Source organism: Sorex fumeus, unplaced genomic scaffold (assembly GCF_029834395.1).
Source record: "Sorex fumeus unplaced genomic scaffold, SorFum_2.1 ptg000072l, whole genome shotgun sequence".
NCBI lineage: Eukaryota > Metazoa > Chordata > Mammalia > Eulipotyphla > Soricidae > Sorex > Sorex fumeus.
Window position 1 is genome coordinate 67,327,109 of NW_026606129.1, and position 17,039 is coordinate 67,344,147.

Genomic DNA, 17,039 nt, shown 5'->3' on the forward strand with positions numbered 1-17,039 from the left:
CCCTTGTCTAGACATATTTTATTCTTCACATTTGTCAAAAAAAAATGCCAGTTTATTTTAAATTTTCTCTGACTTAAATCTTGGATGCTGTAATTCACAAAAAGCTTACTCTTTTACTCCTTATATTACATAAGAATTCTCATGACAGGGGCTAGAATGACAGCACAGAGGGTAGGGCATTTGCCTTGCACACGGCCCAACCCGGGTTCAATTCCCAGTACCCCATATGGTCCCCTGAGCATGGCCAGGAGTAATTCCTGAGTGCATGAACCAGGAGTTACCCCTGTGCATCTCTGTGTGTGACCCAAAAAGCAAAAAAAAAAAAAAAATTCTCATGACAGCACGAAACTATCCCGATTCATATAAGTACCTCAAAGCTCCAAATATATATCATTAATACAACTGTCCCACATTATGCTTCAGACACAGTGAAGGCAACCCCAAATTACCCGTCATAAATAGAACCTGTGCAAGAAAAAGCTTGGAGAAGTTAAACATGTCATCCAGCTTTCTTCTGGGGAGTACGGTTTTATTCTAGAGGAAATGGTTCCAAAGACATATATTTCCGTAGATTTTAAGGGTCTGTTATTGTATAGAAATATTTCTCAAAACACTGACCTTCAATCTTGTTAGAAATCTCCCTAGGATGACAGGAGGAACTGACCCAAAGCAGATAAATATACAACAATGAAGTTCTGCTTGAGCTCCTTATCCACTCTATGTAAGCTAAACAGGAGGGACAAAGTTCAGTGGTTCTAGCTACAAAACAGAATTGTAGTGCTGTGGCACTGTCCTCCTGTTTGTTGTTCATTGATTTGCTCAAGTGGGCACCAGTAACATCTCCATTGTGGGACTCGTTACTGTGTTTCACATATTGAATATGCCATGGGGAACTTGTGGGCCAGATACTCTCGGTAACTTGTTGGGCTCTCCGAGAGGGGTGGAGGAATTGAACCCGGGTCGACTGCGTGCAAGGCAAATACCCTACCCTCTGTGCTATCGCTCCAGCCCAACCAGAATTGAGAATAAGAAAATTTTAAAATGTGTTGACAGTTAGGAAACAACACTCATTTAGGGCAAGCCTTATGTTTAGGTTGTAAATATGTTGAAAAACAGATATTTTAAAATTTCAGATTACAATTTGTCAATTGTTGAATTCAAATCTTATGAACTGTTGAAAAAATGACAGCCTAATTGAAAAGAGGATGTGCAAATGTACACACACATTATCCCACGTTATTCCTACTATTCAGCAGACCACTCTCCGCACACATGAAGGTACTGGCAGAGGGACAAATCCACGCAGGTTCCAGGGCCGAGATCTCCCAGCCTACTCGGATTGGAGTCGAGCATCCTCCACCCAGATCCTCCAAATTCCAGTAGGCGGGGGTCACACCCACCACCTGGCCCCCTGGCGCCGTGTAATCCCATCAACAGCCAAGACTCAGAGACTATAAAATCCACCTCCAGGAATCGCGCAGACGCGATCGAGGCCGCAACATCTTATCAGGACATCTTTTTATGACACCTTATTATCTCATTCCTACTTTGGACAAACTGGCAGGCTACCGAATGTAGCCTGCCCACACGGCAGAGTTTGGCAAACTCCCTGTGGCTTACCAAATATGCCAAATACCAGTAACAATGATGGGTCTCATTCTCCTAAAGAGCCTTGAATATAATCTCAGGGCTAGGATGAAAGAGACGTTACTGGGGCCTGCTCGAGGCAATCGACGAATAACAGGATGATGAAATGAAAAATTCCTACTACTAAAATGTAAGATAGTGCTCCCGTTTCCCAGTCGGCGGAGTCAGGGGGAACTTCCTGGAGGAACTGAGAGCCAGGTTACCTCTGGATGGGGTACCAAATGTCACACCTGTCTTCTTAGAATATTTTCTGGTGCATCATTGGGGTTGGAGTGATAGCACAGCGGGCAGGGCATTTGCCTTGCACGCGAACGACCCGGGTTCGATTCCTACGTCCCTCTCTTAGAGCCCGGCAAGCTACGGAGAGTATCCCACCTGCACTGCAGAGCCTGTAAAGCTCCCCATGGCGTATTGGATATGCCAAAACAGTAACAACAAGTCTCACAATGGAGACTTTCCTAGTGCCTGCTCGAGCAAATCAATGAACAAGGGGAGGACAGTGCTACAGTGATACTAAAAATGTAATATAGTCACACACAGCACAACCAATACTGCTTATTTGTCCACTGACAACTCTAGAATCTGCTCTGATTTATATGTATGCTATAACTTAATTATTACAATAATCCTGAAAGAAATATTAGTATGAAATGATTACTTTCATTTTTTCAGTGACAGTACAGGTAAAGACTTGGGCAAAAAGAAAAAGAGTGTCTATTATCATAGTTTTGTTGCAGCTATTATTATTAATAACCTTGGTATTTAGCAGAGCCAGTAAACCCTAGACCTTTTAATAGGTTGTATAAGATACAATAAATGTGATTACAAAAATCTCTTTCAAGATAAGGCAACAACTCTACCTAGCTATGATCTAGGTTTCCCTTCTTGGTTTGAAGAAAAAATGGGCTCTAGACTTGTTGAGTGATTTTTGCTGAAACAATGGGCAAGAGCCAACCAGTTGTGGAAAAATCTAACTTACAATTTGTTAGATGAAATAAAAGAGAACAGAGAGGTTAGAAGAAAGCCCTAGAGACAAATAGTACAGGAGGTAAGTCGTGTGCCTAGCATGCAGCCTGGCACCAACTATGGTATCCTGAACACCACTAGGGGTCACTCCTGAGCACAGAGGCAGAAATAGCCGTTGAGCACTGCCAGGTATAACCCCAAATTTAAAAGCGGGGGGGTGGGGGGGGGAAGAAAAGGAATAGGATAGGAAGGAGAGGAGAGCAAAGGAAAGAAGGAAATTTCTCCAAGAACACTCTGTTGGTAGATAGGCAGAATTGGGGGAGGGGCATGGGGGGTGGGGCTTGAAGGGGTGAGAGGGAAACTGAAGACATGATGCTGGGAAATACACTAGTGGAGGAATGGGTGTTGAAACACTGCATGACTGAAACACAATCATGAACAATTTTGTAATGCTCTACCTCACGGTGATTCGATAAAAAAATTTTTTTTAAAGATAGGCAGAATTGAAAAGTCAAACACAAGCCCACACTCTGTACTATTCCTACACAGCAAGACCTAAAAAAATGATCACTGCTGGTCAAGAAGAATCTGTAGGATTTTTAATGACTATTTTAAAATGCTCAAGATAAAGCAGTGATGAGAACAGAGATCCACATGCCCTATTCAAGAATCCACCATGGTAACCTCTTGCAAAACTATAGCTCACTGTCATAATAAGTACCCTTTTTTGTGATTTTTTGTTTGTTTGTTTGTTTGTTGTCTGTTCTTGGGTTATACCAGCAGTGCTTAGAGCTTACTCCTATTCAGGGATCACTCCTGGTGGTGCTCATGGATTATATGTGGCATCAGGGATTGAACCCAGGTCACGCACGTGTAAGGCAAGCATCCTACCCACTGTACTGTGGCTCTGGTCCTGGATATCCAGACAACACAAAATACAAAGCATTTCCATATCGAAAGGATCCCTTAGGCAGCCCTTAGAGAGCCACCACTGGTTCCCTTACAACCTCTTACCCCAGATCTATTTAATTTTGTCCCATCAAAATGGTTATGCGTGAGCCCAGGGACAACCCAATGGTAGAGTGCCTGACTTCGGGCATGAAGAAAGAGTGTGTTGTCAATGGTTTGAGCTCCCTGGCACCACAACAGAGTGTATGGTCTCCTATGCTCATCAACCGAATGCATGCAAGCAGCACAACAACAGAGTCTGGTCTGCTGAGCAATGCAACTAAAACATGCATGCACTGGGCCCAAGTGTGTGTCTTTAATAACAGTGGGAAGACATTTGCATGATCTAAAGAGAAAAATAAGTATCCATCATGCTGATGAAGTAATAGTAACTGGCTTTCTTTTGTTGAAGCATAGTCTTTTATTATATGAATATGTCACAACTTATTTACTCTTTCAGCCACTAATGGGATTTGAATAAAACTATAATGGAGATTTTCATACCAAAAAAAAAAAAACAGTGGAAAGAAAGATGTGAGGAGTGGTAGAATATTCTAAAAATAAACTCATACATGATAAGAGCCTTTAAGTTATATGTTTTGCATACACCATAATCCTTAACAATGTTATTGCATGTAGCAGTAATTATCCCTCTCATTGCTGAATAGCTCCTTGGATGGATACATCAAAATTTAACTACTCCAACAGGTTTTACCTAAATCTCAAAGATATAGTATCCACCCGTTGCTTTCTATTTTAGACTTCAGTCTGTAATGATCCATTTTGAATTTTGTTTTTGTATAAGATGTGAAATTTAAGGCTGCTATCCGCCTCCAACTAAACACTTGCTCCAGCACTATTTTAACGGAAAGACTCTCTTCCCTCTAGTGAAATGATTTTGTAACTTTGTTGAAGATGTTTTGGAAAAACTGGAGAGTCTGTTTCTGAGTTCCACGGAACAATGTGTCTCTTCATCTATAACACACACTTTACTACCAGGTATTTATTGTCTTGATTAACAATTATCAAGACTGTGAATCTGATTTTAATTTTTCTCCAAACTACTTTGTTCTAGTTCCTTTGTCTTTATATATATTTAGGGTAAACTTGTACATACTGAAAAAAAATTCTGTCAGAAGATTTTGACAGGATTTGCATGAAGTCTATATATTTATTTAGGGAAGACTGGAAGTTTAACTGTAGCAACTGTGAATTTTTAAATCCTCAAATATTATATATATCTTTCCATTTATTTAAACTTTTTCTGATTTTTCTTATTCAGCATTCTATTATTTATAATATATGAAAATCCTTCACATATTTTGTGTGATTTTTAGCTTCAGAGGGTTTGGGAGAAGTAAACATGAATTGTATCTTTTTTTTCATTTAATAATTTTCATTACTAGCACACAATTTTATGAAAACTTTATCCATATGCTTTATTGTAAGATCACTTAGTTTAGATTTTTTTTGTATACTTCTAATTTTCTATATAAGCATGTTCTCTGCAATGAGTAATTTTATTCTTTTCTTTTTCAATCTGCATGTCTTTCAGTTCTTTTCTTGCTTTACTACCCTGTCTGGCCAGGACTTCGAGCAGGATACTGAGTGAGATTGGTGAGACAAATATTTGGCTTGTACCCCCAAATTTTATTTTTCTCCATTAGCATACTTTCCCCCTTTCTTGCCTTCTTTCCTTCCTTCCTTCCTTCCTTCCTTCCTTCCTTCCTTCCTTCCTTTTCTTTCTTTTTCTTTCTTCTTTCTTTCTTACTTGCTTACTTGCTATCTTGCTTTCTTGCTTTTTTATTTCTTTCCTTCTTTTTTCTTTTTTGTAGATGTTCTTTATTAAGTCAAGGAAATTCCCTCTCAGAAACAGGAAGACAGCTCAAGGTTTAGATTACATACCTTGCATGTGTGAGGTTCCAGGTTTGATCTCCTTTACCACATAGCCCCTGCTCCACACCCAACCCTCACACTGCCAAATGTGCTCCGAAGGCCCCTAGAATCACCACTGGGCCTCAGCAGCATCACACAGTCAGAACTAAATACTGAACCACCTGACCTCATTGACCGAGCATCACCAAGAATGACACCGCCCCCCCACCTCGCCCGGGCCCTCTGAACATTACTTGGAAGACCTTCCCCCTGAGAAGAAAATATCCTCTATTCTTAATTTTCTTAGAATTTCTATAATTAATTCTAAATTTTAGGGTACTAAACTTTACCAAAGTTACTTAGCAACATTAATAAACATGATTATGAGATAACCCCTCCGCCCTGCCCCGCCCCAAATGCTGCCTGTTAATAATGGTACATTTCATTCGTTTTTAAAAAATTGCACCCAGGAACCAGGGAGATAGTATAAAGGGCAGGGTGCTTGCTTTGTACATGGCTGATGCAGCGTTTGATCCCCGGCCCTCATATCCTCATATATTCCTCAAGCCTGTCAGGAGTTGTCCCTGCTCACAGAGCAAGGATTAAGTCCTAAGCACCGCTGGGTGTACCTCCCTCCAAATAACAATTATTTTATCGCCCACTTGGTGATAATAATTATTTTTCTTTTTATTTTAGTGAAACAGAAAAGTATGTTGAAAGTAGAAGAAGAGACAAAGACTCCCAAACTGGGGAGGAAGTTCTTTAATTATTTTTATGTACTGCGAATACTATTATATTGGGCTGGAGTGATAGTACAGCAGGTAGGGTGTTTGCCTTGAACGTGGCCAAACGGGGTTCGATTCCTTCGTCCCTCTTGGAGAGCCTGGCAAGCTGCTGAGAGTATCCCGACAGCATGGCAGAGCCTGGAAAGCTACCTGAGACGTATTCAATATGTGAAACACAGTAACAAGTTTCACAATGGAGAAGTTACTGGTGCCCGCTGGAGCAAATCCATGAACAATGAGAGGACAGTGCTACAGTGCTACTATTATATTGTTACTGGTGTTTGCATCTATATTCATGAGGATATTTAAAAAAAATTATTAGTGAAACACCATGAGGTACAGTTGTAGAATTACAAGTTTTTGTGCTTGGGTTTCAGTTATACAATGATCGAGTACCCATCCCTCCACTAGTGCCCATTTCCACCACCACTAATCCCAGTATCCCTCCTACCCCCCATCCCCCCCATCCCATCCTGCCTCTGTGGCAGGGCACTCCTTTTTGCGCTCGCTCTCTCTCTCTCTCTCTCTCTCTCTCTCTCTCTCTCTCTCTCTCTCTCTCTCTCTCTCTCTCTTCCCCCCCCCTTTGGGTTTGCAAGAGGCACTGAGTGGCAATCATGTTTGGTTTATAGTCTACTTTCAGCATGCTTCTCCCATCCTAGGAGGAACCTCCCAACACCCTTTATTTGGTGCTCCCTTCTCTATCTGAGCTGCCTTTTCCTCTAGCATGTGCAGCTGGCCTCTAAGCCATGGAGTAATCCTCCTGGTACTGATCTCAGCTATTCTTGGGTGTTAGTCTCCTATTTTGTTGCTTGATGTTCCCCAGATGAATGCAATCTTTCTATGTCTGTCCCTCTCTTTCTGACTCATTTCGCTTAGCATGATACTTTCCATGTAGTACCACTTGTATGTAAATTTCATGACTTCATCTTTTCTAACAGCTGCATAGTACTCCATCGTGTAGATGTACCAAAGTTTCTTTAACCAGTCATCTGTTCTCAGGCACTCAGGTTTTTTCCAGATTCTAGTTATTGTGAACAGTGCTGCAATGAACAAACAAGTGCAGATGTCACTTCGACTGTACCTTTTTGCCTCTCTGGGATATATTCCTAGGAGTGGTATTGCTGGGTCAAATAGGAGTTCAACTTATAATTTTTTGAGAATCATCCATACTGTTTTCCCAAAGGGCTGAACCAGTCGGCATTCCCACCAACAGTGAAGGAGTGTCCCTTTCTCTCCACGTCCACACCAGCACAGGTTGCTTTTGGTCTACTGGATGTGGGCCAGTCTCTGTGTTATGAAATGATACCTCATTTTTGTTTTGACCTGCATCTCCCTGATGATTAATGATGTAGAGCATTTTGTTCATGAAGATATTTCTTTTAAGTTTTTCTCAACCCATCCTTACTTGTTTCTGATAACATTGTTTTCATAAACAACTGGCAGTGCTATTTCCATAGCAAAAAGAGATTGTGCAGAAATACTGTTAATCTAGTTGACACTATCCCAGTGAGAGTGCTGGAGATTTCTTCTTCAGGAGTTTTCAAATTTCAAATTAAAAAGTGTTCTTAATAGTTGAGTCGTATTTAGATATTTAAATGGTCTAGTCCCATATTTAAGGAACTGTGGAGATTAGTGCTTTTGAGGAAATCACTTCATTTCATCTAATACATCAATTTAGTCCGCAGACTTGTTGGCAGCATTCTCTTATTATGTTTTTGATGTCACCAGGTCTGCAGTGATTCTTTGATCCCTCAATTCCTGAAGAGATAATTTGTGCCTTTTCATTTTTCTTTCTTTCTGAGTTTCAATAGGTTCTTCAATGTTATTAACCTTTCTGAAAAAACAACAGTTTGTTTCATTGATTTTTCCCCCGATGTAATTTTTTCAATTCATTGACTTTTGCCCTCTCTTTATTTCCTTCATCTACTTATTTCAAGTTTTATTTGCCCTTCTTTTACCAGGATCATAAGTAGGAAGCTTAGATTGCTGATTTAAGACTTAAACTTAACTCCCATCACTGCTTTGGCTGTGTCTCATTCTTCTGATATGCTTTATCTTCATTTTGATTCAGTTCAAAGTCATGTTTTAAATTGCTTTTGAGATATTCTCAAAGTATCTATATATAGACAGACAGACAGAGGGGGAGAGAGATATACACACATATGTACACATTATATTTATGTCTATTCCTAAACCCTCTGTCATCTTTAATCAAAATGTCTTGAGTATTGCCTTTTGTGGTGATTCTGAGACACACCTACAGAACTCAGAGAACCATGCAGTCCTAGAAATCAAACCCACAATCTCCAAACCTTTGAAACCTTTGAAATATTTCTTGAGGTCTTAGATATTTGTTTTCTGCTATACAATTAAAAACCTATTAGACGACTGTTTCCCTTTTTTTGGGGGTGGGGGCTTTAGCGCTCAAAACCGATTGAACAAAACCTACTTCGTTTACCTATACATTTTCCCACTATTCTTTCTTCATCCCTAGTATTCTTCATTCCTAAAATGACTTCACTTATATAACTGTTGCTTGTTAGAAAATACCCATGAGAAAATCATTTAGAATGGGCTGTGCGTAACAAATGATCTTACTTTACCTTACTTTAAAATATCTATTTCCTTTTCATTTCACTCTCTATATAACTCTGAGTTGATTATTTTCAGAAATGGAAAGTGTTGAAGTTGCCCCCTTCTGCGCTCTACACCTTCTTGAAAGAAACATACTGTCACTTGAATGATTTCACTCATTAAATGGCATGATCCTAATTTTAAATATTTTTCTTTGTCTTTGGTTTCTAGATATTTGACCTTGATGTGCCTTGATGTTATTTTATTTTAATTTATCCTGTTTGGGTTCAATTGGGTTCTCTAAACTTTATTTCTTCAGCAAAATTTGGGAAGAATTTCATTTCCTCAGTACTTTCTCAGCTTCTCCTACTGCTCTGGAATTCTAGTAGCAAATATATTAGCTCATTTGTTACTGTTCTAAAGATCCCTGAAGTTCTGTTCATTGCCTTATCATGTCAATTTTCTTCACTGGTCACACTGGTCATTTTTATTTTCTATATTTTGGTTTACTTATTCTTCCCCACCCCCTTCTATTCTACTCTCAAACCTGTCTACTGAGCTTTTGATTTTAGTTGTTAAATTTTTTTAGCTTTGATTTTTCCATTTTTGGGCGCGCTCCAATGGAGACGTTACTGGGCCCGCTCGAGCAAATCGACGATCAACGGGAGGGCCGTTACCTTTACCTTTTCCATTTTTAGATTATCTGTTGTGCTAAGATTCCTTTCCTGCCTTTTTAAAAAGTGTTTGGGCATATCCAGTTGGTGCTCGAGAGCTATTCTTGGCTCTTTGCTTAGGAGTGATTCCTGACAGTTCTAAAAAGAACACAAGTGGTACCAGGGATTGAACGAGGGTCAGCCACATACTAGGCAAGCACCTTTTCTCTTGTACTATCTTTCCAACCCTACTAAGACTTTCTGGTTTTTATGTTTCCATTTGTTTCACGCATGCTTATAATTGCCCACTGAAAACCTTTTATGAATGGCTGCTTCAAAATTTTTGTGCAGGCAACTGGAGCGGATGACTGCAAAGGCTGGGTCACACACTCCACACTTGGTTTTGTTTTGTTTTGTTTTTTCTTTTTGGGTCACACCCAGCAATGCACAGGGGTCACTCCTGGCTCTGTGCTCAGGAATTACCCCTGGCAGTGCTCAGGGGACCATATGAGATGCTGGGAATAGAACCCTGGTCGGTCGCGTGCAAGGCAAACGCCCTACCCACTGTGCTATCCCTCCAGCCACACACACTCCACACTTGGGAGCCCCAGGTGAGATTCCTCACTCTGCACAATCAGGTCACACAGCATTGGGCAGAAACCACTGGCATTGAACCCAGAACCCTTCCCCTCAGAACTGCCAGGGGAGGTCCCTAGATAAATTGTAAAGACAGGAGAAACAGAATCTTTTTCAGTGCTGACTAACCTATCATCTTGGTATTGGCAGATACTGTCTTTTCTCACTTAAGCTGAAAATTCCTGGCTCCTGAAATAACGTGAACATTTTATTAAAACATGGCCACTGGGGGTAGTGTTTTATAAACCTGAGATCTAATTTTTTTCTTTTTCTTTTATTTGGGGGGTTACATCCGGTGATGCACAGGGGTTACTCCTGGCTCGTGCACTCAGGAATTACTACTGATGGTGCTTGGGAGAACCATGTGGGAGGCTGGGAATCAAAATTGGGTCGTCCACATGCAAGGCAAACACCCTACTGGCTGTGCTATCGCTCAGCTTCTAAACCTGGGGTCTGATTTAAGCGAAGTTCTAGCTGATTTTCTCTGACCCTGCTACAACAGAAGTAGGGGTGATAGTACCTGTAACTTTCAGGTGGGGGATAGAAGCCTGTAGCCACCGTTTGGCCTCTGTTGATCCCACGATGATGAGCAGCTCCTCGTTATTGTTGGGCAGGGGTGGGACTTCTAGCTGCCCATTAACCCATCCACAATACCAGTGTGGTTGGGAAGAGGAGGAATGCCAGTTGCTGCTCCCAACTCAATTTTCAAACATTCTGCGGGAGGGGCGACCCTTTACACAGCCTAGTGACAAAAGAACTGACTCTCGGGGAGCCTCCATTGGCACCGCCGCAGGAGGGAGTGAGGAAGTCCAGGCTCCCTGACAAGGTCCCCACTGAATTCATGTGGCACCAGGAGGACCTCTATCCCAGCTCTCCATCGGTCTTGTCTGACACCTCCTGGCAGGGAAACTTGGAGTCCAAGTCATCATTTGGGGAGGGCGCTGGTCCAGACTCCCCACCTAACTGGGACTGACAGAGACGGGGCCATAGTTTGTTGTTTTGTTAATGTTGTTGTTTGTTTGATTGTTTGTTTTTAGAATACTGGCTGAGGTCTACAGAGTTTGTTTTTTCAATATGAGCTTTCAATCTTGTAGGACTTTTTTTCCTGGCCTTTTATCGAGAGTATAAGCTTTTTATTATATTAAAGCTTTTCTACTCCTGTCATTTCTACCTATTAATATTCCTGGATTACTGGCTTCTCAGCTGAATTTGAAATGTCTGTGGTAAAAAGAAAACTCCAAGCTCCCTGGTGATCATGCTTTATTTTTTGACATCTTATGTTTTGTTTTGTTTTTTAAGTTCATATTTGATTTTTTATTTTTTGTGTGTGTTAAAGTTCTAGCAGTTCTTAGATTTCTCATAATCAGTAAAACTAAAATAAACAGACAAATAAAACCAGGTCAGGGACTGGAGCAATAGCACAGTGGGTAGGGCATTTGTCTTGATGTGGCCAACTTGGGTTCGAACCCTGGAATTCCATATGGTCCCCAGAGCACCACGAGGAATAATTCCTGAGTGCAGAGCCAGGAGTAACCCCTGAACATCACCGGGTATGACCCAATCAGTCTTAAGAACTAGTATTTGACTAACCATCAAGATAAGCAAATTACTTTGAAATATATACCCTGCCTTTTATTCCTTTTATTTGGGGGGGGGGGGGAGGGGAGACACATGATTATGCTCAGTGGCTACACTTCTAATTTGATGTTCTACGGTCACTCTTGGTAGCGCTTAGGGGATCATGCCTGAGGCTGAACCAGAGTTGGCTGCATGTAATGCAAGCAGCCTAGCCACTACACTATTTCTCCAGCTCTGGAACGATTCAGTCTTAAGTAAAGTAAAAAGTAAAGGCCCTCCCGTTGATCATCGATTTGCTCGAGCGGGCCCAGTAACGTCTCCATTGGAGACTTTGTTGTTACTGTGTCTGGCATATCCAATACTCTCGGTAGCTTGCCGGGCTCTCCGAGAGGGGCGGAGGAATCGAACTCGGGTTGGCCATGTTGGCTGCGTGCAAGGCAGACGCTCTACCGCTGTGCTATCGCTTCAGTCTTAAGAAAAATTATTGGTACTTTCTTTCCAAGAGCTTGAATTTCACATCTGACTATCAGGAAGACCAATGTTATACTTCCCTTTCTCAACACAATTTTTTTTCATAATGGACATCATTTCGAAGACAAACTGCGAAATTATAAAATCCTGAGGTTACAGTTAACATTTACTTTTATTATATTTAAATAACTCAATAACGTTAAAGATGATGATGAGGGCAGGAACGATAGTACTGGTGGTAGGGGTTTTTTGTCTTGCACGCAGCTGACCTCAGTTCAATCCCCGGCATCCCATATGGTCCCCCAAGCACCAACAGGAGTAATTCCTGAGTGCAGTGCCAAGAAGAACCCCTAGGCATACCTGGGTGTGACTCAAAAGCAAAAAAATAAATGAATAAACAAAAATGATGATGATAAAAATGCTAACACTGGAAATACAAATTACTAATTAATATTAGCCCAAGTACTTTATATCATTCATCTTATTAATTCTTGGGATACTCTGTTAAGGTAGGTATGACTAATAATATTAATGTGCATTTTCAGATATTGAAAATAAAGATTAACAAGTGTAAACTCAAATTTCTTAAGACACATAACTAGTTAATAGCAGGAGCTATGACTTTATATGTGAAACCTTTAATCATACAATCCTTGATACCAGGAAAAGCCTGCATCTTCCCCCTTTGGCATTCATTAACACCAAGAAAGAACCAGAGATAGTCCTTGCCTTCTGGTGGGAAAATGAATGAGAGCTCTAGTTTTCTAATCTCAGATATAAAAAAGGGAGTTTCAGGACCCATGGCTTTCCCCTCTCTCCCAAGTCTTCAAGAAAATTATACTTTATCTTTGCTGATTTTTAAATTACAAAATTACATGCTCAGATATACATCTGATGAAAATATAGATTCAAATTCCAATGTGGTTAGGAAAATAAATTGATTTGCTTACTTGATTCAAACATGCGCTGAGAGACACTTTGAAATGTGTTCTATTTGTAGAAGTGTATCAACATATTCACAGAAGCAAATGTACATGTGTACATACCCATACGATTTATAAAGTAAGACTCCACATTTATTCTCCTCAATACCTCTTTGGAATGGTTCACTGAACAGAAGAATTTCAATCTATATCAGCTACCAGATTGATATATACTTACTCTTGGGGTACATTGGGAGTAACACCCTATGCAACTGGGGTTGTTCTAAGCATGGCCTTCACGACCTTATCTATGCTTTTAATTAGGCTTTACTTCATTTACCCATTTATTTTTGGGCCACATCCAGTCACGCTTAGACTCTACTTCTGACTGGGTGCTTGGCTAATGCTCCTGGTGGTGCTTGTGGTTGTGATGGGGACCTTGTGGTTCCAAGGACTACACCTAACCCTCCTGCATGCAAATCATGCATTTCAACTCATTGAGCTATTTCTTTGGCCATATTTTGCTTCTCACATTGCCTATTTTGTTTCTCATTTTCAGTGGTAAACTGTAGATATCTTTTTTTTCCTTTTTGGGTCACACCTGGCAATGCACAGGGTTTACTCCTGGCTCTGCACTCAGGAATTACTGCTGGCGGTGCTCAGGGGATCATATGGGATATGGGATGCTGGGAATCGAATCTGGGTCGGCCGCATGCAAGGCAAATGCCCTACCCGCTGTGCTATTGCTCTAGCCCCTGTAGATATCTTTCTTAATAACAGAGTCAAAGTATAGTCTTTTTAAGAAGTAGAGAAAAAAAGAATAAGAAAAATCTTATTATCTTAACTGTTTCAATTTTATATGTTTTTATTTTTCCCCCAGAAAGGTTAGTAAGTGTTTAACTATATGGGATTTAAGTTCTATAATTCTAAAAAAATTTTATATTTATATTCTCAAAATTGATCTGTAAACCCTATGCAGTATCTGTAAAGTAGCCTAAAATGAATCACTGACCCAACTGCAAATTTATAATTATAAATCTCCTAAAATAGAACCAAAAAAAGACTGCAATATATAGATTAGTAAAAGACTTATTAACTTATTACATTAAAACCATGATCCATAAGAGAAAAATATCTGGTAGATTTCATCAAAACCTTAAAATTTTGGCTCTTCAAAAGACACAGTTTTGATAATAAAAAGAAAACCAAGACTGTGATAAAATTTTTGCAAATCACAAATATAATTAAGGAACAGTATTCAAAGTATATGAAGTCTTAAAATACAATTAAAATTAAATTGCAATCAAACTTTGAAAAATGAACAAAGGACTTAACTATTTGTAACAGTTAAAATATAGTCTTCCTATATTATGTAACATACATACATAATTCAATTGTGCAACCCTTTAGGGAAATTATCAACCTTATGTTTCCTCATATTCTTCCCACTCAGTGATTAGGATGATACAAAATTCCCTTGTACAAAGTTTGTAAAACCATGTAAGCGAATGCCATCAGTGCATCATCAATGAATTCTTTTAAGTATTTACATCTGCAGAAACAGAAAAGGAAAAGGAAAGGGGTGAAAAAGAAGAGATATGGGCAGAAACAGTAATATACTTACTCTATAAAATAGACTTCTCCATTTTCGGTATAGGCCATCTCCCAGTTTTCAGGTAGAGGACCTAAATTATCCTCTGCAGAAAGAGGTAGGTATTCAGGGAACTTCTGAGAAGGGTCCGTGATGGGAGCAGCAATGATGCTACTATTCACAGGCAACAGTGTCGTGTCGTGGAGAGTGTGCTCTTCTTGGTCACCAGAATCGGCTATTTAATAACAGGGAGAGAAGAGAAAATACTTAATTACCCATGGCCAACTCTAGGAAGGTCCCTACTATATGCGCCTATATTCCTTAAAACCACATTGTTTCATTTTTGGCAGCCAATGACTGTATACTCTGTTTTGTTTAAAGTTCTTTAAGTGGAAACTATCAAAACTATCAAAATTGTGGAAAAAATTAATTTTGCCTAAGAAGAGGAAAAAAAAACTTGCTCAAGTAATGACTTTCTCCCAATCTTGAAACTGTTAAGGAATTAGAATTATGACTCAAATCCTCAAGTCTCCTTTATTAACAAGATAATTAATATACAGACTGAAAAGTACTCCCACTCCATAGGTATCATCTCCTTTCAGGATTCTGATGACTCTGGGAGGCCAGAAGCAGAGAAGGGGGAAAGCCCATGATGAAAACTTGAGATACTTATCACTGCCCACTACGTATGAATTATTGAAAAAAAAACTAGTAGGCACGGGCAAAGATGAAAGCCTAACAAATCAGGCTAGAAAGTATGTAAAAATTCAGAATCTTCCTGGAGAGACACTACAGGTGTTAAGGCACTTGCCTTGCATGCAGCTGACCCTGATTCAATCCCCAGCACCCGATATGATCCCCTGAGAACTGCCAGGAGTAAATGCTGAGCACTGCTGGTTATGACACCCCACATCCTACATATTTTTTTTTTGGAAAACAGAAATGCTATTCCACCATTGAGTCACATCTGAGACTCTTTTTGAAAAGTGAGGATAATGTTCCTGTGAAAACCAAGACAGTTACCCTAGAACTGCACCATGTGGGAGGACTTATTTGACTTGGGTTTTAAAAGACAATTCGGAGGAGGTGAGTCTCCTTGCCTCCTCACTAACTAGAACCAGCAAACAGTGATGTCATACAAGTGTCCACAAGCAGCATTGTTGACATTCTGGCTGAATTTTTTAAGCGGTTGATGATATTAAATGTCAGTCTCCACGGGGCTTTAAAACACAGTGATCAGAGGGTGCAGTTATTTTCTCTCCCACGGTAATTCTCTGGTAGACATTTCTGATTCACGGAAAGCAGACTGAGGAATAATAAACGGCTGTTTTCAAATTTTTCTCTGATGAGTAGCTCCCAAACACACACAAGAATGAAGGTGATCCAAAAGACAGATGGAGGAAATAGCAAGTTGATTCAACACCCACCTCCTTCGATGTCACCACTATCGCAAAAGCTGCTGATGTTCTTGTTCTACCCTGTGTTTACTTCCTCTTCTGATACCACCATTCAGTCCTCCTTTGGAAACCACCCTCTCCCCCTCCTCAGCCTGTGTTTCAGGAGAGAGCGGATTCAAACCCACCCTGAGCTCATACAGACACTTCAAGCTCTGCTCTTTGCCAATCCCGAGAATCTGATCACTTTGGCTTTTGTACCTGGATCAGTCACAGGAGCCAAGGCAAATCAACAAACATCAGGAAATTCTGTTTGGTACTTAGAACTCCAACTACCAAATAAGAGATGACTTCTGGATGCTAAAAATTTATTTGTGTAAATAGATTTTCATGCTGTAGGTTTTGATAACCATCTTAATAAAGCTTGGCAAGATCTGTCTGAAAACTAAGCCTGCATAAAGGAATACAGACAAGAAACAGAAAAGTTTAATTCCTACTATTGAATCTTCGATTCCATGTATTCTGCACTCCTTTAGTTGCTTGGTGATGCCCTAAATTCCCTTTTTTGTTTAAGCCAATTGGACCAGTCTCTAAACTTTAGGGAACCTCTGCTATGCCATCTGTCGTATCCCTGCCAGTCCTAGAGTTGAACTCATCTCTAAATTCAAAAAGGTGGGTGCACTGATCCTAGTGTCCATGATGTGACACCTGAAACCACACAGACATGTTAGGGTCCACACAACTACTCTATTGAAATGTGGACATACTCTAAATGGTTGGAGGAAAACCATGAGTTTTCTTATTCTGTTTCAGAGTACCTACATACAAAGCCTGGTATCTAAATGGGAGGAACTACACCTATACCCGTCTGTCTCCTAAAATATAAGAGGGTCAAGAAAATAGAATAACAGATCATAAGCTGTATTCCCTTAGTGTAGAATTACAATTCAGATCAGCACTCAGATAATCAGGAATCTAAAGCTCAAATGTCAGCACCT

At 40.1% G+C, this 17,039-nt stretch overlaps 1 protein-coding gene across 12 annotated transcripts in view; it reads right to left on the minus strand.

The window, feature by feature from the left end:
- The window catches only part of MAGI1 (membrane associated guanylate kinase, WW and PDZ domain containing 1), a 782,434-nt gene that overhangs the window by 110,304 nt on the left and 655,091 nt on the right, over positions 1-17,039 (minus strand). For all 12 annotated transcript variants that reach the window (XM_056129863.1, XM_056129871.1, XM_056129870.1 and 9 more), the window contains exon 5: positions 14,681-14,882. In XM_056129863.1, coding sequence (XP_055985838.1) covers positions 14,681-14,882 — 202 coding nt within the window. The remainder of the gene's footprint in view (positions 1-14,680; positions 14,883-17,039) is intronic.